This window comes from Rhincodon typus, chromosome 32 (assembly GCF_021869965.1).
Source record: "Rhincodon typus isolate 14 chromosome 32, sRhiTyp1.1, whole genome shotgun sequence".
NCBI classification, from domain to species: Eukaryota; Metazoa; Chordata; class Chondrichthyes; order Orectolobiformes; family Rhincodontidae; genus Rhincodon; species Rhincodon typus.
Window position 1 is genome coordinate 18,979,862 of NC_063363.1, and position 20,600 is coordinate 19,000,461.

General features: G+C 37.7%; 1 protein-coding gene across 1 annotated transcript in view; it reads right to left on the minus strand.

The window, feature by feature from the left end:
- Positions 1-12,435, minus strand: part of LOC109921065 (junctional adhesion molecule C) — a 59,947-nt gene extending 47,512 nt beyond the window's left edge. The window contains 1 exon segment of the mRNA XM_048615369.1: positions 12,288-12,435. Within this exon segment, the coding sequence (XP_048471326.1) occupies positions 12,288-12,435 (148 nt within the window).
- Between the last annotated feature and the right edge of the window lie 8,165 nt (positions 12,436-20,600).

Consider the following 20,600-nt stretch of genomic DNA (forward strand, 5'->3'; position numbering starts at 1 on the left):
AAGATTGTTGTCACTGTCCTTTTTAAGTGTAGAAACTACAAGGCTTGTTATGATAAGAGAAAACTACTTGCTGGTCTAACTTGAAATGTCTCCTGTAGATGACAGGATCTAACCTGTTGCATGTTACCAAGTAGCAATAGTTTACATTGATACGATAGGCACTGTTAGAGACTTCAAGAAGGTTCTACTCCATCATGGTACTAAGCTGTTCTTTCCACAAGTTCATGTGTCAAAAATGATGCTTGTAGCTCTTCAGTATTAATGCTTTCAAACCTATACACACAAGTGTGAATGTAACCATACTATTTACTGTTACTGGAATATCTGAGAATTGGGCAAGATTAGAAACTGAAGCAGCCAAAAGAATTAAATTGCACCTTGCACAAGGCCACACAATCTGTTTCTAACTAAACCAGTTATGTGTTCAATGTGTGGTTTGTCTGGCTTACTGGAGTACTACAAATGTTATTCACTGGTCGTGATTTTCACTACAGGGACCTGTAGGTTTACTGGTGTGTTTGAATACTTTCGTCATTCTTTTGCCAAGTTTATCTACTCCCTGATAAATTCATGAATGGGAACTGAAGGATGAAGTTGACATTAAATGGATAACGTCTATTCTTTAACAACAGAAAGGCGCAAGAGAGCGATAGACAAACGTTGACACCTGTCTTAGGTTTGAATACTGAAGAGGAAAATATGTTATCACATTACTTCCTACACACTTTGCATGTGATGTTGCAGCTTTAAATATCCCCTTCTGAAATCATAGCATCTGTGCTTTATAAATGATTGTACAGAAGATTCAGATTTGCTTTTGATACTTAATTCTGATTGAAAATCAAATTTTGAAAAAAGATTCAGGTTAGGCTGTCATCCTTTGAGTATTTCTTTTCCAATCCAGCAGAATGCATCAAGCATTTACCAACTCACTCATGGTTATTGTTACTAAAATTTTGAAATTTCTAACAAAGATCAATATCATCTAATCATATGAATTGGTTCTATGGAGCACTTTAAGGATCCACAGCATGTAGACGCCAAAGAAACTTGACTTTGATCATCTTAGTCAATAGATATCCAGTGTCATCTTTAATGATTACTTCCAGGACATTGTCCCAGAATATAGTTTGCCCTCAACATCATTATTCAGAAAATCAAGGGTCCTAAAACTTTCTCCGACATGTTGGAAGAGTCTGATTTATATTGAAGTTCTTCTTCTGCCCACTGACTAAGTAGCTTTCAGCTTTTAAAGTACTCCTCATCTACATTTCTATTTAATTAAATGATTTTTAAAAAGTTATTAGCCTACTGCAAACATGCAGCCTTGTTTTTACTATAAGCAAAAGGTTGTAGCCACTTGCAGGCATCTTTCACCAGCCAATTATATTATTTGGAAACATGGACTTAAGCGAAAATATTCCCTTACTCCTACCATGTATCAAACTCCTCTGGTTGCTATGGACATTTCTGAAGGTGTACCTACAAGATAAAGTCAGTACTCCAGAAACACACCAATGGTTTCCATAGGTCCTGACATCAAATTATTTTATAGTTCTACATTAGCTTCTACATGACCATTGCAAAATTCTGGAAAAAAAAAATTATTTACATCAACAATGTTGCCTTTTTACCTGGGATGAAATCCTTCCAGGATGCGGGAAGGATGTTACACTTTGACTTGTGAAAAATGGCTGAGACCGCAACCAAACGTAGACAAATGCATTACTTCTGCATTCCATCCTGAAAACTGCAAGGCACACAGCACCTTAAAATGTCACTTGTGAAGGAGGAAAAATGCAGAAGCAAACTTCCACCTATCACGGAGTGACCCTTAATAGTAGAATATGCGCAGCCGCATGGGGCTAAAGTCATCACACCGATCTCTCTTCATTCAGTAATAATAATGATCGCAAATCTTGAGATCGAGTCAGTCATCTCAAATATTGCCCCAGCTCCTACTCGATGGAACACAGCAAGACACAAAGAAATAGCAACGTAGTCTTCCAATCCACAGAAACCTCAAGACTTTGAAACTCATCATTTGTCTAATGAAGCTCTCCCTGGACAAACATCAAATATTTCCAATTCCACAACTCTGGTGATACACAAAAGGAAAGTTGTGCAGAAACCACTCTCCCAAATTAACAGTTTCCGACCCTGCGTTTCAACAAGGATTTAATCTTCCACACAGCATATGGACAACCCCTAACAGAATGTAGACATGACACAACATGGCCACCTCGTGTATAAATAACACCTCAAAACCTCACCTGACTGCAATTGCAGGAACCCTGAACAAATTGTGAAGCACATGATTTCCTCCAGCAGAATACTGGGCTAGTTAGGGAACTTGACATTAAAACAGTGATGATTGGCTAGACCGAGAAGAAGCTTTCTTATTGGGCTGGACTCACTTCGCTCAAGTTATTCATTTTCTTTTGAAAATATCCATGATAAGTCATTTATCAAATGACAAGCAGGGCCAAATTCTTGAGCATTTCTCCCTACAGTCTAATTGTGTATAAAATGACTTGTCTTAGCTCCAAAGTTTTAAAAATTACCCATGACATTGCAAAACAGTTTTGTGGTAGACAGATATTCCAGTCAAGTTCTAGACATTGATGCATATATCCGAGATGGAACTATTTTAGAATGCGCCATTTATTACCAGATAACATTTTAGATCAAACACTGGATGCACTTTTCACAAATTAACATACATCTTACTTCATTCGTTCGTATTTAGGCCAAGGATGTAACCAACATATAATTCCTTATGGGACAAGGATGGTTACTTGTCAAATTGTAAAATTCAGCACACATTTTCTACCACAAAATTCCATTTTCTGAGTGGAAAAGCAACAATTCATTGCACAGATCAAAGTTGCATCAATATTTACTTCAAAAGAATTCTGAATTAGTAACATTTGTTAAACGTTTAAAGACACAATTAGGAACTAAAATATTCTGTAGTTAGTTTCGATATCTGGCCTTTCATGAATTAAATATCAATAGTATTATTAAATTCCACTAATTCATTTTAATACCTAATGGACAAAAACATGCTATTTCAGCTTCTAACTAAACTGACTGCCTCTTTACTCAGCTTCAAAAGAGCACCACTTGCCTATTTCGCCAAGAAATTTAAATCAACTAAACCAATTTCAACTGATTATAGCTAAATTACATTCCCAATAAAATGCACACAATAATTTGTGCAATTTTTATATTGAATGATTTCCTTTTCCCTTAGTTACCTTAACAAAATTACAAGAAAGATTTACAAATATAATCCTATGAAATGTTGATAAAGGATTTTTTTATTTAAAAAATTATCAGAACTGCACAACTTACTTGAAGTAAAACAAATGTTATGCTAACTAAGTTAATCAGATGGGGCCTGAAACAACAAATACTCATCTGACCAGTCGTGCTCAGCAAGTCTCAGTTTTATTTTTTAAACAAGTTCGACAGATTAAAGGCATCAGGAAAACGTAAAGGAACTTAAGTTTCAGCACATGTACAAAGACAAGAAAACTTGCACTGAATGAAATGGAACTTGTTTTGCTACACTATTGAAGTTGGCTTGTTTTTCTCATGTTGGAAGCAAACAAGTCACGAAGTGTCTCATTTCTGCTCAAGAGTACGTGACACAACTTCAAATTTTATTAAATGTGACCCAACGCTCAACTTATTCTAAATGCCAAATACAAAATACAATATAACCATCTTTGGAACTGAACCAAAACACTGACATTTTTACTGTTGTCATGACAAGTAACATGATTTCCAGGCACTGAAAAGTTACAGGCTTCTATTTTTACTTGCCAAAATCGTACTTCATTTTAACAGAGCCCAAAAAAAAAATTACCCACAGAGATGGGCCTTTTCCAATTGGGCTGTTATATCACAATCGCACATCCTGGAGATTACAAGGGGTACAGTTGTAGCACACCACTCTCAAATCAAAACCAAGTAACGCCATAACCCAAATTATTGCCTAGTTATTCATCCGGAAGCTTCAACATGAATTCATGGACACATGACATTTTGGAGAGCAGACATTTTGCTGACAACCTCAGATCAGACGTGAACACAATATGAGCAGACAGCTTGTACTGAGTCTTTAGAAATAGGGGTAGAGAACTGAAAGCTCTCAGCTACAATCCTCAGTGTTGAACGGTATGGAAAAATATATTCCTGTATTCCATTTTGGTCATTTGTAATCTTGACCCCATTTCTACCTTCTCAGTCAATATCAAGCCATGTAACATATGTGCCATAACCATGTCAATGTTCCTTTAATTACACAAGTTGAGTATCTCAGTATTAACCCATCGTGGTTGAAAACAGGAAAGCTAATATGCTCAGGTGGACAATATATTCCCAATATATCTGGTCTTTGAGTTCATATCCGTCAGGATCTGGTTCCCTGCTAAAGAAGTCAGCATTACCTATAAGTAAAATAAATTTCCTTTCTATTAACAAAAATTTCCTAGGCTTCATCAGATTCTCTAGTTTTTATGAGAAAAGAAGGGGATGTTAGGAGCCACAAAAGGTTAAGTTCAGAAAAGATCCAAACCAGCAAAAGTAGCGTTTAAGTTTGTGGAAATCTTCAGGCTAACAAAGCTATTAACGTTTCAGGTTCAGTGACCCTTCCTCAGAAATGGTTTTATCTCCACAGATGCTGCTAGACCTGCTGAGCCTTACCAGCAATTTCCTGTTTTTGTTTCGGATTTCCAGCATCTGCAGTTTTTTTGGTTTTAAGAAGCATTAAGAGTTCTGGCAATTCAAGTAGATAGGGCTGAAAAAAGCCTGTACGACTTCTCAGAATTCAGTGATTTAGTCTACCTGTTTGACTCTGGGCAAGACAGAGAATCATATCAAATGAATGTACAAAATATCACTGAAAGGAACACTTGCAACCTTGTAGTTCAGGAATGTAGAGTTCTAGTTTGCAATCAGTAATTTGCTGATTTTAGGTGGTTTGAATCACCCCCAGATCCCTGGTTTTAGACACGCCTTATTTAGGGAATGTGAAAGAAGGCAGTAGACAAGTGTTTCAGGGCAAAAGAATCTATTTATTTAAATAAGTATAATACAAGAAATAAAAGCAAATGCATTAAAACAGTGAAATTAACCAATTATACAGAGGACTATAATTAAATACACTTAAATCAAACACAGATTTAACACTATTAGAACCTAAACAGCAGTTTTAATCACAGGAATTTTAAGCAGGCTTCCTAACTTTGGAGTCCCATGCACTGTTACCACCAGCCTTCCCCTCCCTGCTAACTAGGTGAGGAACTTTTAGGGTCTCAGGAGTTTCAGCTCATCACTAAGGTAAATACAGTTTTAAAGTGTGTCCAGTTGCTGAGGGTCTTGCTGTCGGTTCTCTTGGTTCAGAGCAGGTCCGTGTCTGGAAGCTTTTATTCAGACAGCGCTTGGTTGGCTTCCCCTCTCTCAGATGTCTTGTGATGATGCCCTTGGTTTGGCTTCCCAATTCAGCATCTCTGTTCGGTCTCCGTTGCTCTTGGTTCTGAAGCTGCTTGTAGGGGGTGGAAGCTCACCGGGAAGCTGTTAGTGCAGAAGTTTGTTGTTGAAAAAAACTCTCCCCTCAGGTCAGATCACAGCTTGCAGTCATATAGACCGTGTACCCTGTTAACGCCCCTCAAATGTGTGATGTCCATTGTGCTTTTGGTGTTTCCTTCTGAAGTCAATTGGCTTCCCGACAGTTAAGAGTATATGTAAATGGATTTGATTGAAGTTGAATGTTCGGTATCTGTTACAGGCCCCATACTGTCTTCGCTGTGTAGCCCTGGTGTAAAAGCTAGCTTCAGCCCAGAGCATTAGCTTTGGTTGATTGTTCTTTTAGAGTGGAGGTGTAAATTGGAATTCCAGGCTAAACTGAAATCATTCTGGTTCTGTGTGTTTGTGTTGCAGCCTGAGCTCAGAATTTTGTCCAGTGTCTTAGATATTAAAAAGGTTCAGGGTCTTGTTCAGTATTTTAGATGATGGGAATTTTTGCTCAATCCTACAGGAAGAAATTTTAAAGTGAAGATAGGAGTGAAACTTCACGACAGTTGCGTCTCTGTCAAAAATATTGCTGGGGAAAAAAAAAGTTGAATCTTCCTTTCTGATGTTAATGATACATCTTTCTACATTGTTTTGTAATAAACTTGAAGCAGTTATTCATAAAACAGACTAAAAACGCACTGAACATATTCAGTGAAGCTCAGTGACTGACCACCCATGGTATCACGAAAACAAACGTGGCCCATTCAGCCCATCAAGTCTGCTCTGCCATTCGACATGATCATGCCTGATCCTCTAACTCAACATCTTACTCCTACGCTCTCTCTGAACCTTCAACAGCATTAGCTTCTAGAAACCTATTTCTTTATTACATTAATTCAGTGAGCTTGCCGCCACAGCCTTCTGTACTTGAAAATTCAAGGGGCTTTCATTTATTTGCACTAATCTTTTTAGTTTCACATTCTTAGAGAAGCTCTTACAGTCTATTGTGTATTTTGCAAGTTTACCCTTATAGAATATTATTTTGCCGTTTAATCAATCCTCTGATCCTCTGCTGAATTCTACTGTTTCCAGTCCTCAATCTTGCTACTTTTCCTAGCAACTTTATATGATTTCACTTTGGATTTAATACAATCCTTAATTTTCTTTTAGCCATGTTTGAACCACTTTTCCTGTTGTGTTCTTCCACCCAAAAAGGAAATGTACAACTGTTATAAGGAATGCATTCATTCCTTCAATATTATCTATTGCCTATCCAATGTCATACTTTTTTAATGAAATTGTCCAGTTGATCACAATTCACCTCTCATCCTTCATAGTTCTTGTTTAAAGTTAGGACCCTAGCTTCAAATGAACTATTTCACTTTATAACCCAATGAAGAATTCTACCACATTATGGTCACATTTTCCTTAAGGACATTTCACAACAATATTAATTAATTAACTCTCCCACTACACAAAACCAAATCAACGATAACTTGTTCCTTAATTGGTATGTCAATGTACATTTAAACAAAATCCTTGTACATACTCCAGCAAAGTATCTACTAGAGTTTTATTACTGATCTTGTTTGCCCAGTCTATATGTAGACTGAAATAATTTATGATTTCTATAGTTTCCTTGATGCATGCATCTCTAATGTCTTGTTTAATGTTACCCCATAAATATTGGAGCTGGCATAGGCCATTCAATACAGAGTTTACTCCACCATTCATGTAATCATGGATGATTGATAATCCTTGACTCTGTTTTCCTGCCTTTTCCATATGACTCTATTCCCTTACAAATAAAAATTTATCCATCGCAGCCTGAATACACTGAACGACCCAACCTCCACAGGTCTCTGCAGTAAAGCATTCCACAGTTACAATTTCAATCTCATAGCTTTCAAGTTGATGGCCCCTTCTTCTCAGATAATGCCTTGAGAGTTTGGAATCAATCTCAGCATCTATGCTGTCAAGTCCTAAGACTCTTGTATGTGTCAATAACATCACCTCTCATTCTTCTAAACTCCAATACGTACAAACCAAACCTAATTGATCTCACTTCAAAACAAACTCACCATACCCAGAACAACCAACTGAACCTCCTCTGGACTGCCTCCAATACTAACACGTCTTTCCTTAGATAAGGGGACCAAAACTGCTCACAGTATTCCAGGTATGGTCTGACGAGTGCCTCGTTTAGTTTTAGCAAGATTTCCCTAATTTTATATCCATTCTGTTTGAAACAAAGGCCAATATTCCATTTGCCTTCCTTATTACCTGCTCACCTTGTTTGCTAGTTTTGTGATTTATGCACAAGGACCCCAAAATACCTGTCCTGCAGCATTTGACAGTCTTTCTTCACTTAAATATTCGGTTGCTCTATTCTTCCTGCCAAAGTGCATAACCTCAAAATGTTCTGCCATCGTATTCCATCCAAGTTTTTGCCCACCTACTTAACTTGTTTATATCCCTTTATATATTAAGGTCATCCTCACTGCTCGCCTTCCCACATACTTCTGTGTCACTCACAAACTCTGCTACGGTATGTTCACTTCTCTTATGTCATTAATGTATATTGTAAATAATTGTAGATCCAACAGATTCCTCCAGCACTCCACTAGTTACATACCATACTGAAATGGCATCCTTTAGCTAATCCTCTATTCATGCTAATACACTACCCTCAATACCATGGACTCTTACCTTACTAAGTAACCTAACAAACAGGACCTTAGAGAATGCTGTTTGGAAATCCAAATACAACGTTTCTTCCACAGGAAGGGATTTGAAAAAACTGACTAGACATTACCAGAATGTGCTAAAATTCATTAAATAAAAAAGAAGTTACATCTGTAATGAATGCCTAATAGAAACAAGTAATTAGAAAAATTCAGATTATTTTAGCAGTCTTGAGTTATGTTAGCATCCAAAATGGAAGATTCATACTTTTAGGTATCTGTGTAATGAAATGAGGTAGCGTTTGTTCTCTTATACAATGAAGGTTTATTGCTGAAGTTGGTGAGTAGGTGTCTTGTGTACGGATCTATCTAGTTCTGTGTTTCTCACTTCTGTGCATGCTGTCATTGATCAAAACAAAACCTGGTTTGTTGGAGGAGTTAGCAGCATGATTGCTGTTCTGCACTATGAACAAAGACTTCTTGTTCCAAACAAACTCAAAATCAGTTTTATAACTAGCCTTGGAAAAATATTGAAGCTGTGCACAATTTCTGTGTCCTGCATTGTGAAGAAAGATTCCTTCCAGACACAGAGTGGTGAAACAGTTAACAAACACTTAATTTGTTCATTTCAGTTTCACCTCCTCTCCACCTCGCCAAAATACCAAGTATTTAACTCATGGCACGATGTTATCCACATTGCCAAGCTCAGCAACAGTCTCAGTATTGCAGTACTACAGGCAAAAATGAAAAGAGGACTACGTTCAGCAAGGATATTTTGTACTTTGGTACAGAAATATAACACAAATAATGGGATAACATACTTTAAGTAATTAAATAATTTTGCCAGTATGTATATTCTCACCTGGAGCTTTTCTTTAATTACCACAACTGTTTCTACAATATTCCGATTTTAATTAAAAGCTTTTTGTTTCAATTAATTTTATTCTGGAATGTTAGATTTCCTATTGGCCAATCTTAGCATCAACAATATAATTTACTTATAACAACTAAAAATAATTCTGTGGAACAAATATCAGCTTTTTGGAAAGTTCTGAGGAAGGGCCACCAGACCAGAAATAGATTTTTCCTTCACAGATGATGCCAGATCTGCTGAGCTTTTCCAGCGACTTTGTTTTTGATCAGCTTTTTGGAGGGGAGGAGGGTGTGAGAGTTTAGCGGAGAGAGAATTCTGATAAATGGTCTTTATATACACAAGCTTCCTTTGAAAAAACAGAAACAGTATTATTTTACAACTGTAAATAAATAGAATTAGTATTTTACACAAATACGACTAACTAAGCACACCACTGTGTCATGCAAGGCACTTGAGTAGTGCAACTGCATGGGTTCACAAGCCACACAGAAAATCAGCACAATTGTCTACCTGCCAGAGAATAATCTCATGGCCCAATTACTTTTTACAACATCTAAGAATGATGCTTAAAGTGCAAGTGAGACAAATTCCAGGCAAAGGAACACAGGCAAGATGAATTCTCTCCAAATATTTGTAAGAAGTGTGCAAGAGTTCTCCTTTACTGTGAGGCTGAAAGTCAGAATTCAAAAGAAAGGCATTTTGCCAATGTAGTATACCAGTTTGGCTAAACAAGTATAGCTTTACATTACTTTTCAAAAAAGGTCAACCAACACCATAACAGGTAAACAACTTCACTAAGTGGTGAACAGTCTAAAGACAGTGTGCCAGCCCGTTCTTGTAACGTCTATGAATCTGTATCAAGATAGAGAAACATCACTCATTTTACCAGGGCATTATCATCTGAACACATTAAATAAAAGCAATGTCTGAAAGCTAATTTTACATTGCAAGTTCTTAAATGGTGAAAAGTTATAGTAACTTTATATAGGCATTAAAATGACAAATGCAAATTTGAAGTAATATACTGCAAACTCAAAGTCCCCAAGAAAATAACAGAACTTTTGTTCCACCAGGCAGAGACCAAAAACTTTGCATCAGCAAGATTGAAAATATACCAGATCAAAATCCAAAGTACTGCAAATACTGGAAATCAGAAATAAAAACAGAAATTGCTGGAAAAGCTTAGCAGGCCTGGTAGCATCTGTGGAGAGAAATCCAAGTTGACTCACTGGACCCAAAACATTAACTCTGATTTCTCTCCACAGATGCTGCCAGACCTGCTCCGCTGTTCCAGCGATTTTTGTTTTTGTTTTTGAAAGTATACTACTCTGGGTGAACAGATTAAATAGAAAAGGTTTATGGCAATGTCAGGTTTATAATAAAACAAACTCAAGCAGAACACAAAATGCAGCAAAGAATATAACAAGTAAATAAATGACAGACAAAAGATTTGCAATGAAAGATTACCTGCTAACATAAAAGAGAGGTTTTTTTTTAAGAAGATCAACATTGAAACAATAATCAAAGGAAGGCTAGCCACCAATCCCTTTTCTGGTGCTGTATGATTCTTATTCCTTGTACAATGTAGTCACACATGATTCTTATTTGATATTGTTAGGTATAAATTTTGTGCAGAGTAAAATTCACTTTACAATAAACTCAGACTGCATTCAGAGTATGCATTAGTGTAACTAGCAAATCCAAATTTAAATAGTAAAATTGTAGATTCTGTGCACTTCTTAACGGTTGCAAGATGGTTCTGTCCATATTTGTATCAAGATATTTGTACTGTTACTAATTTACATAAGCCTACTATTCCACTAAGATGGGAGAAGTCAAGTAATCTGCCCTGCTAGAGCTCAAATTTAGGCCAGTAATTACACCACTAATGTTACATGTACAGCAAAAATACAAATAATTGCTGGTAGAAAAATAGCAATGGAGAGAATGGAACTGAATATCATGGCCATAAACATCCCCAGCACATTCACTGGACTATAATACAATCTCCATACATCACAAAATCATCCACACTGCACATCGTTTTATAAAACCTACATAATTGCATGAATGACGTTTAGTTTTTCTTTACCTTGATGATTCAAAAAGTTTATTATTATGCTATTTTATTATTATACTTTCAGATCGACGGACATATCTTCATCCACAGCCTCAAAGCACAGCATGTTACTGTAACCATTACTGGTGGAGGGGGGGGGGCGGTAAATAATCAAACATACACAGAAAATGCAAGAAACACACCGCTGGTGACAGCGCGTCTTTTAGAGCGAGAGAATTAATTAACGCTGCGCGTAAGTAACTGCTCATCAATGACATTCTGAAGTTTACTCGCTCCGCGGATTCTTTCTGCTTGAAGCTTTCGAGCTTTTTTTTTGTTCCGATTTCACTTAAGGCATCTGTGAAAAAAATGCAGCTTTGGCCAGCATCCCGCAGCCCAAATCAACAGTAAAGTCGCATGTTTTATTGTTATTAAAAAGGAGCCCAGAAACTAAAGTTATTCTTTTAAAAACAAGTAAACTACCACGACAAACTTCACTGGCACATATCCCGAGACTGCGCTGAACACAGATGACATCAAGTGAGGATTTAAACCCGCTGCAAAAGTTGGTGAATGCGGATTCTGAAATCTAACGATATTAGCTTTTTTTCGAAAAAAAAGCTAAATGACCCACGGCTGGGGAACCGAGTTATAGTTTGTGCACAAAGCCCAACTAGAATCGGACAACTCTAGCAACTCGCAGTATTCGCGGTGGAAGACATCCAATTTGTCTATACTCCTAAAGCAATACAACGCGCCCAATTAATTAGAAACAACTACAATTTTGTGGCAGAAACAAATAAGAAGCGAACGCTGCATAAACTCAACTTCCGGCATTTGAACCATGCCTCGCTCCAACAGAATTTTAAAATACAAGTAAACTTGCTCCTTGGTCCACGGTTGTTCTCAAGGGATATGTTACTCAAGAAGTATCTTATTAGAGGAGTTAAAGTACTTTAAACAGAGAAATGAAAGAAAACCCTGTGGAGGCGCAAACTAACGGACAGCACAATTTGCAGCTGGCTCCCCAGTACCGTAACATAAAATGAAAAACAAAACACAATACTTCTTTAAAAACACTCAAATTACAGTCAAACCGTAACGAGGATACAAAGTATTGTTAGTACGTCCAGTGCCTGTTACTTACTCTCCGCCAGGAGGAGGAAAAGCCCAAATTGCATCCACGCCCAACACCCTCCCGCCATCTTGAATGCCGCTGTTCGGGAGGCTAGTGCGCCTGCGTAGAGATTTTAGCCTGGCCATCACGATGCAGTTACCCCGAGCGACAGCACCATGACAACGGGGAACCATAGCAACGGAGCACGGAGGGGCGAAAGGGGGACGTTTGATGGATCAATGGATGGATGCTGTCACTCCGCAAGGCAGGTAAGGGCAGGCAGAGTCAGTGGGGGCAATCTGGGGATATTTTGTTTCCAACATCCAAACTAAAATTCGTAACTGCGATTTTCTTTTTATAGTTCTTCACAAATTTTTTACAGCGTTTGTGTCCCTTTCAGGCAGGGGAGTTTGAGCCTGGGCGAAGCATTTTCTACCCGTTTAGTCTCAACCATGAATGGCAGGTGTTCTCATTTAGAAATAAAACAATGTGCCAGTTAAAAATGATATTTATCATGTCAATAAACTACTCAATATTCCTGTCAGCACAGTCTATTTCCACCTCTGTAAGTCTCAGCTCATCTGTTGCTGAAACCCTCAGTATTGTTTTTGTTACCTCATTCTTGACTATTCTGCCATACTTCTGGCTGGTTTCCCACACTTTACCTTTTGTTAGCTTGAAGTCATCCTACGCTCTGTTGTCTTACCTTGCAGAAAGTCCCAGTCCTCTATTAATATTGTACTTGCTGACTGACACTGGCTGCCTGTCAAGCAACATCTTGATTTTAAACTTCTCATCCTCATTTCCAAATCCCTCTTAGGCTTCATTCCTCCCAATCTCCTCAATCACCTCCAGACCGACAACTGAGATATCTGTACTCTTCTAATTTTGCTGTGTGCGTACTCCAAATTTTAAATGCTCCAATATGTCTTCAGTTGCCAAGATTCCAACCTCTGAAACACATTCCCTTTACCTCACTTTTCACCTTTAAGACATCTTTTCTCCTTTATAATACATTTCTTTCAGAAAACTTTTGATCACTTGCACTAATGCTTCTTTATGTAGCTCATTGTGACACTTTATTTAAAATAGAGGGTTGGTCAACTGAGTTGGTGAATTGATGGTTTGCAATGCAGAGTGAAGCTAACAGCACAGATTCAATTCCCCCACCAGCTGAGTTCACCACAAGGCCACCCAACTTCTCAACATCGTCCCTCACCTGTGGGCATAGTGACCCTCAGGTTAACCTTAACACTGGTCATCGCTCTCTAATGAGAGAGTAGCCTTATGGTCTTCTGGAACCATGGCAACTTTACCTTTTTTAAATGCTCCTGTAAATGCCTCAGGCATTTTAAAACATTAAAGGTGCTATATAAATATGTTTTGTCACTGTAAACTAAACATTGAAAGGAAAATTAATAAATTAAATTAATTATCTGTTCCCTGTGTTGATGAAGCACTGCAGTAGGCTCTTAATATTTCTTAATTCATAATGACAGATGTCATTAACAGAAGGCATTAACATAAGGTCAGAAAAAGCAACAACATTATTTGTACATTCAAAACTTTGGCAGGAACAGGGTGAAGGGATAATATTGCAGCTTCAAGTTTAACCTACTTGTTTCTTTGCTGCTGAAAATACATTAAAATGGTATTAATCCTGATAAGTAATATATCCACACCATAAAACACAGATAAATATGTAGCACAGAGGACAAAAAATAAAAAGTAGACTTTTGCACTTAATACTTACACAATGTTAAAAATAGGACTGCAGACTAGAATCCAATGGGTGACAATGCTAAGAGTTGACACATATATGAGATTTTTAAACTTCGGATGAGGAAATATTTGTGGGTATTTCTTTTAATATTAATTTATTTTGTGCAATGTAATATGGAAAGATTTGTGAAGTATAATATTTGTGCAGACATGGCCTATTCCTTCAAATATGAGGAATTTTGTGTCTGCTGATGCAAGCTGCTGGATTCTATTCCAGCATTTGATCAAATATCAAAAATGAAGTAGATTAGTATAAATTTAGTTAGCAAGCTAGTAGACTAAGTTTAAGTGAAGTATCTAGAGGAATTTGAAATAAACATGCCCCCATGTATTCCAGTGAATAACAGAAAATGGTAACACAGTAAATCTGAGAAAAAAATCTTCTAGCATTTATATTGTTTGGCTAGTATCATTATTAAAAAGAGTCTCAGTTAGATTGAATACTTATGCAACAAAACATGCTATAAATTACTTTCCAAATTGTCTGACAAAATGAGCACAAATTATGAATGAGTCAGATGAATTGGATGTTTTTATCTTAACTTGTCATGAAACTTTGAGGTAGCAGAAGAAAACAAGTGTCATTCTTTAAAATTTTGTTAAAGATTGTACATGATTCTGGTTACTCAATTTTCTTTTGGATATCAGGAACTTACACAGGGGCATGACTAATTCTACATAGTGTAGATATTTCACCTATACTCAGTCAACAAGCTTGCTATCTAAATTTATATTAATTTTCTTCATTTAGACTGAACTTTTGATATTTGCTCAAATGCTGGAATAGAATTCAGCAAGCTGCATGTTTCTCCAAGTAATGTTAATTTGGTGTTTTGATGTGTACTTTTTAAAATGGAAAAATAACATTAAAATGTTAGAGTTTATTATGCATAGATATTACCAATATTAATTTCTCAAGGAGGTGAGTGGTGATTTTGTTCAAACTTTGCATTTTGACTAATATTCAAAACATGTAATTTCTCAGGAAATGTTTTAATCTTGATTTCTGCATTCCATTTGAATATATTCTGACCCAATTTCAGTATTAGTCATTTTAACATTGGATTCATGATTTAAAGCAATTGGCAACAATTGAATCAGTGATTATAATTAGAAGTCATTTAAGGTAAAGATCCTATATAAATTCAAACTACCAACTCCTTATAGTTCACTGATGCATAATCAGTCTCTACTTTTGTAATCAACAATTTTTTTAATACTTTCTAACCCTCTCCTAACCAAAGTGTTAGAAATTGTATTTATATTGTTTTCCAAAGTAAAAGTAGCACAATCAGGCCATTGATTTTGATGCTATCCCTCAGAACAGGTCCAGTTTAAAACCTAGATTATGTCAGAGTAACAATTATCAATGTAGATATCCCACTTCATTTATATTGTCCTTTTTGCAGTGGAAACTAGTTCATAAAACTTGCAGGTATGGATGGTATTTGTAAATCAACACTTAGAATAGCTATTATGTACAACACCATCAATTGTTTGAAATATGATCCAATAATTCACTCTTTTTATTGATTTTGTGATATGTAATCATCAAGCACTTTGTTTTCGAAGTATGTTTTCATGAATATCAAGCAAATAGTAGGTTCTGCTTTGATAGAATAAAGTATATGAAAGGCATAGAAAAAATGTTTGCCTAACACCAAACAATAGAAATAAACAGTGGCTCTAACAACATTTGTTTGTATAAATTGTTTGTCACAACAGTATCTATGCTCAAATTATTTGCCTTCATTTCTTCGTAGATGCTGATTTATCTGTTGTGCATTTTGTATATGTTCAGTATTTAGATCATGTTTCCAGTGTCTTCAGTTCTTTTCCTTTTTAATTGTACCATTGATGGCAATATTTGAGAGGAATAATTGCATGCAGGGAGTATGCTTAGTTGAATCACTATTTAGCTAGATTGTTTCCAAGCAACAACAAAGATAGAAAGGAAAACTCCTTTTGTTGAAACTGAACTAAATAATAGACATATTAAGTAAAATAGTGGAATAGAGATGACCTTTCAATACTTCAGAATTATTTGTAATATTTAGGGGTAGGAAATTATTTGTTTACAATGTAATGTTAATTTTTAAAATCTAAAATAATCATTTGCCTATAACAGTACAATATTAACATTATTATCAGCATAAATCAGGTTGTTATTGTATTTTGTTTATTTTTGAACATTCTTGTGTTGTCCACATCCTGTGATTTGCTTTCCAGCATAATTTAAAAGTCAAGTTTGTAATCCATTCTCAAAATAAGGAGTAATATTCCTTCTACCTGAACAGCTTTGCTTTCATGAGTCACAAATGCAGTGCATAGCACTTCATCTACCTGTAAATTCTTGAGTAACCAGATGCATGTTAATTCTGTAAAAGCAGGATCAAGCAAAGCATTGTCACATACAAGTGTAAACATGTCAATCTTGCCATACATTGACTAATGTCAGAGGACATAAGCTGAGCTTTGCTGCAGGTTTTTAACCTCTAATCCCCATGTGAGTTCACATATTATGATTAAAGTCCTCTAATACCTCAGATTTACGGTCTTCCTTGGGGAAAGGATGTCCTTTCAGGTCTAATCGTGGCTAAAACTTAATGAAACTGAACATGACCTTGTATCATCTTGGATGTTTATCAGAAAGGAAGTCTTGTTTAAAAGTAGCTGCTGTGCTTTCATGATGCTTCTATCAGATAATCAAATGTGTTTACCGCTAACTTAATCAAGTGTATTCTTTTCAAAATGAAACCATTGAGAATCGGTTTGAACAAAACTTTCTTTGAAATTATTGGGTTTATCAGTGCCATTCAGAATACATGATTAAAAGATTGGATGATCCATCGTGGCTTCCCCGAGGTCACTAGCATCACAGATGCCAATGTACAGCTAATCCGTTCCACTGATGTCAAGAAATGGTTGAAGGCACAAGGTACGGTAAAGGCTTTGGGCACAAACAGTATTCTGACAATAGTACTGGAATCTCATGCTTTGGAATCAGTTGTGTCCCTACCCAAGTTGTTCCAGTGTAGCTACAACACTGGCATCCACCCAGCAATGTAGAAAATTGCCCAGATATGTCCTGCTCACAAAACTAAAACAATAAAATAAATTCCAACCCAGCCAATTCCCACTCATCAGTCTACTCTTCGTTGTAAACAACATGATGGAAGGGATCATTGATAGTGCTATCAAATGGAACTTGCCCAGCAATAATCTGTTCACAGACGCTCAGTTTGGGTTCTGCCAGGGCCACTCAGCCCCTGACTTTATGACAGACTTGATCCAAACATGAGGCTGAGTACCAGAGGTGAAGTGAGACTGACTGCTCTTAATATCAAGGCAGAAGTTCACTGAACATAAAACAAAAACAAAATGCACTGGAGAAACTCAGCAAGTCTAGCAGCACCTGTAGAGAAAAAAACAGTTAATGTTTTGAGTCCAATGACCCTTCATCAGAACTGAAAAAAGCCGGGAAAGGGTAGTATTTATGCTGATGATGGGGTGGGAAATGGATAGAGTATATGAAGATGGTGCACAGAGTGAAATAGTGAGAGAGCGACAAAGGAAAAACAAACAAAGAGATTGCTAATGATAAGCTGAGTCAGCGGTAAATTCTGGATGAGGTGCGAATGAGAGTATAGGTGGTTGAAATGGGTTGATTGTCCTGGGAACAAGCCATACAAGACAGGACTTAGGGTTGTAGGGTTAAGTAATGAACATGGTGGAGGATTTTGTGTTCTCAATTTGTTAAACTCAATGTTGAGACCTGAAGAATATAAAATACCTCAGCAGAAAATATGTTGTTCCTCCAACTTGCATTGAGGCACTCCAGCAACCCTTTGAGAGAAATATTGGTTTGGCAACATGATGGGGTGTTGAAGTGGCAGGCAACTGGAAGCTCAGGGTCATTCTTATGGACAGAGTAAGGTGCTTGGCAAAGTAGTCATCTATACTGCGTTTTGTCTCCGCATTGCAGAGGAGACCAGATTGTGGGCAATGAATACTATAGTCCAAATTTAATGAGGTGCAAGTAAATCACTGCTTCACCTGGAAGATCTGTCTGGGGCCTTGGATAGTGAGGAAGGGTGAGGTAAATGGGTAGGTGATGCACCTCCTGTGATTGCATAGAAAAGTGCCCTAGGAATGCAGGAACATGTTGGGTGTGGAGGAGGAATGAATCACAGTGTCCCAGACAGAACAGTCCCTGTTGACAAGGGAGGGAAGTGGAATATGTGTCTGGTAGTGGATTCCTGCTAGACATGGTGGAAATGGTGGTTTATGATCCTCTGGATATGGAGGCTGGTAGAATGGAAAATGAGGACTATGGGACTTTGTCGTTGTTGTGCAAGGGAAGGGAATGAGTCAGGAAATGAATCAGATATGGCTGTGGGCCCTGTCAACCAAGGTGGTGGGGAATCCTTGATTGAGGAAGAATGTGGACTTTTCTGAGAACCCCTATGGAAGGTGGCATCATCAGGACAGATGAAACAGAAATGGAGAAATTGGGAGAATGGAATGGGTCCTGACAGGAAGCAGGATGTGAGGACAAGTAACTGTAGGATTTGATAGTTTGTAATGCATATTGGTGGCTAGTTTATCCCAAAATGTGTCCTGACAGGAAGTAGGATGTGAGGACATATAGTCAAGGTTACTGTGGGATTTGATAGTTTGTATGGGATAGTGGTGGCTAGTTTATCCCAAAAACAGTAGAAGAACATTTTCAATGACTGGAATCAGACTTGGCACAAGTATTATGGTTTGGCTGTTGGAATATTCAGGACAGCATCCCAGGCCTAATCATCTTTGGCCAATCCATCCTTCCATTATAAGGTCAGAAGTAAGAATATTCACTGATGATTGCACAATATTCAGCAGCATTTGTCATTCTGCTGACAGTGAAGGAATGTGTGTCTATAACTAGCAAGACCTGGACAACATCAGACTTGGGCAAGTAACATTCATGACACACAAGTGCCAGGTAATGACCATCTCCAGCAAGAGAAAATCTAATCATCTCCACTTGTAATTCAATGGCATTGTCACTGTTGAATCCCCTGCTATCAATATACCATTTTTAATCAAAAACTGATCTGGAACAACCATACAAACACTGTTGCTACAAACGTAGGCCAGAGGCTAGGAACTCTGAAGCCAAGAACTCTTCTGGCTCCACAAAGCTGGTCCATATACAGTGCAAAACTCAGGAGTGTCGCTGAATACTCACCACTTGCTGAGATAAGAACATACGAACATAAGAACTAGGAGCAGGAGTAGGCCATCTGGCCCCTCGAGCCTGCCCCGCCATTTAATAAGATCATGGCTGATCTTTTTGAGACTCAGCTCTACTTACCCGCCCACTCACCATAACCCTTAATTCCTTTACTGTTCAAAAATTTATCTAGCCTTGCCTTAAAAACATTCAGCAAGGTAGCTTCAACCGCTTCACTGGGCAGAGAATTCCACAGATTCACAACCCTTTGGGTGAAGAAGTTCATAGAACATAGAACATAGAACATAAAACATAGAACATTACAGCGCAGTACAGGCCCTTCGGCCCTCGATGTTGCGCCGACCTGTGAAACCAATCTGAAGCCCATCTAACCTAAACTATTCCATTATCATCTATATGTTTATCCAATGACCATTTAAATGCCCTTAAAGTTGGCGAGTCTACTATTTTTGCAGGCAGGGCTTTCCACGCCCTTACTACTCTCTGAGTAACGAACCTACCTCTGACATCTGTCCTATATCCTCCTGACCTCAGTCCTACATCTGCTTCCCTTTATTTTGAGGCGATGCCCTCGAGTCCTAGTTTCACCTGCTAGCGGAAACAAACTCCCTGCCTCCACCTTATCTATTCCCCTTCATAATCTTATATGTTTCTATAAGATCTCCCCTCATTCTTCTGAATTCCAATGAGTATAATCCCAGTCTACTCAGTCTCTCCTCATAATCCAACCCTCTCAACTCTGGAATCAACCGAGTGAATCTCCTCTGAACCCCCTCCAGTGCTAGTATATCTCTTCTCAAGTAAGGAGACCAAAACTGCACAAGGTACTCCAGGTGTGGCCTCACCAGGACCCTATACAGCTGCAGCATAGCCTCCCTGTTTTTAAACTCCATCCCTCTAGCAATGGCAGACAAAATTCCATTTCCCTTTTTAATTACCTGCTGCACTTGCAATCCTACTTTTAGCGATTCATGCACAAGGACACCCAAGTCCCTCTGCACAGCAGCGTGCTGCAATTTTTTACCATTTAAAACATAATCCATTTTGCTGTTATTCCTACCAAAATGGATGACTTCACACTTATCAACATTGTACTCCATCTGCCAGACCTTTGCCCACTCACTTAGACTATCTATATCCCTCTGCAGACTTTCAGTGTCTTCTGCACACTTTGCTCTACCACTCACCTTAGTGTCATCTGCAAATTTTGACACACCACACTTAGTCCCCGCCTCCAAATCATCTATGTAAATTGTTAACAATTGCGGTCCCAACACTGATCCCTGAGGCACACCACTAGCCACTGACCGCCAACCAGAAAA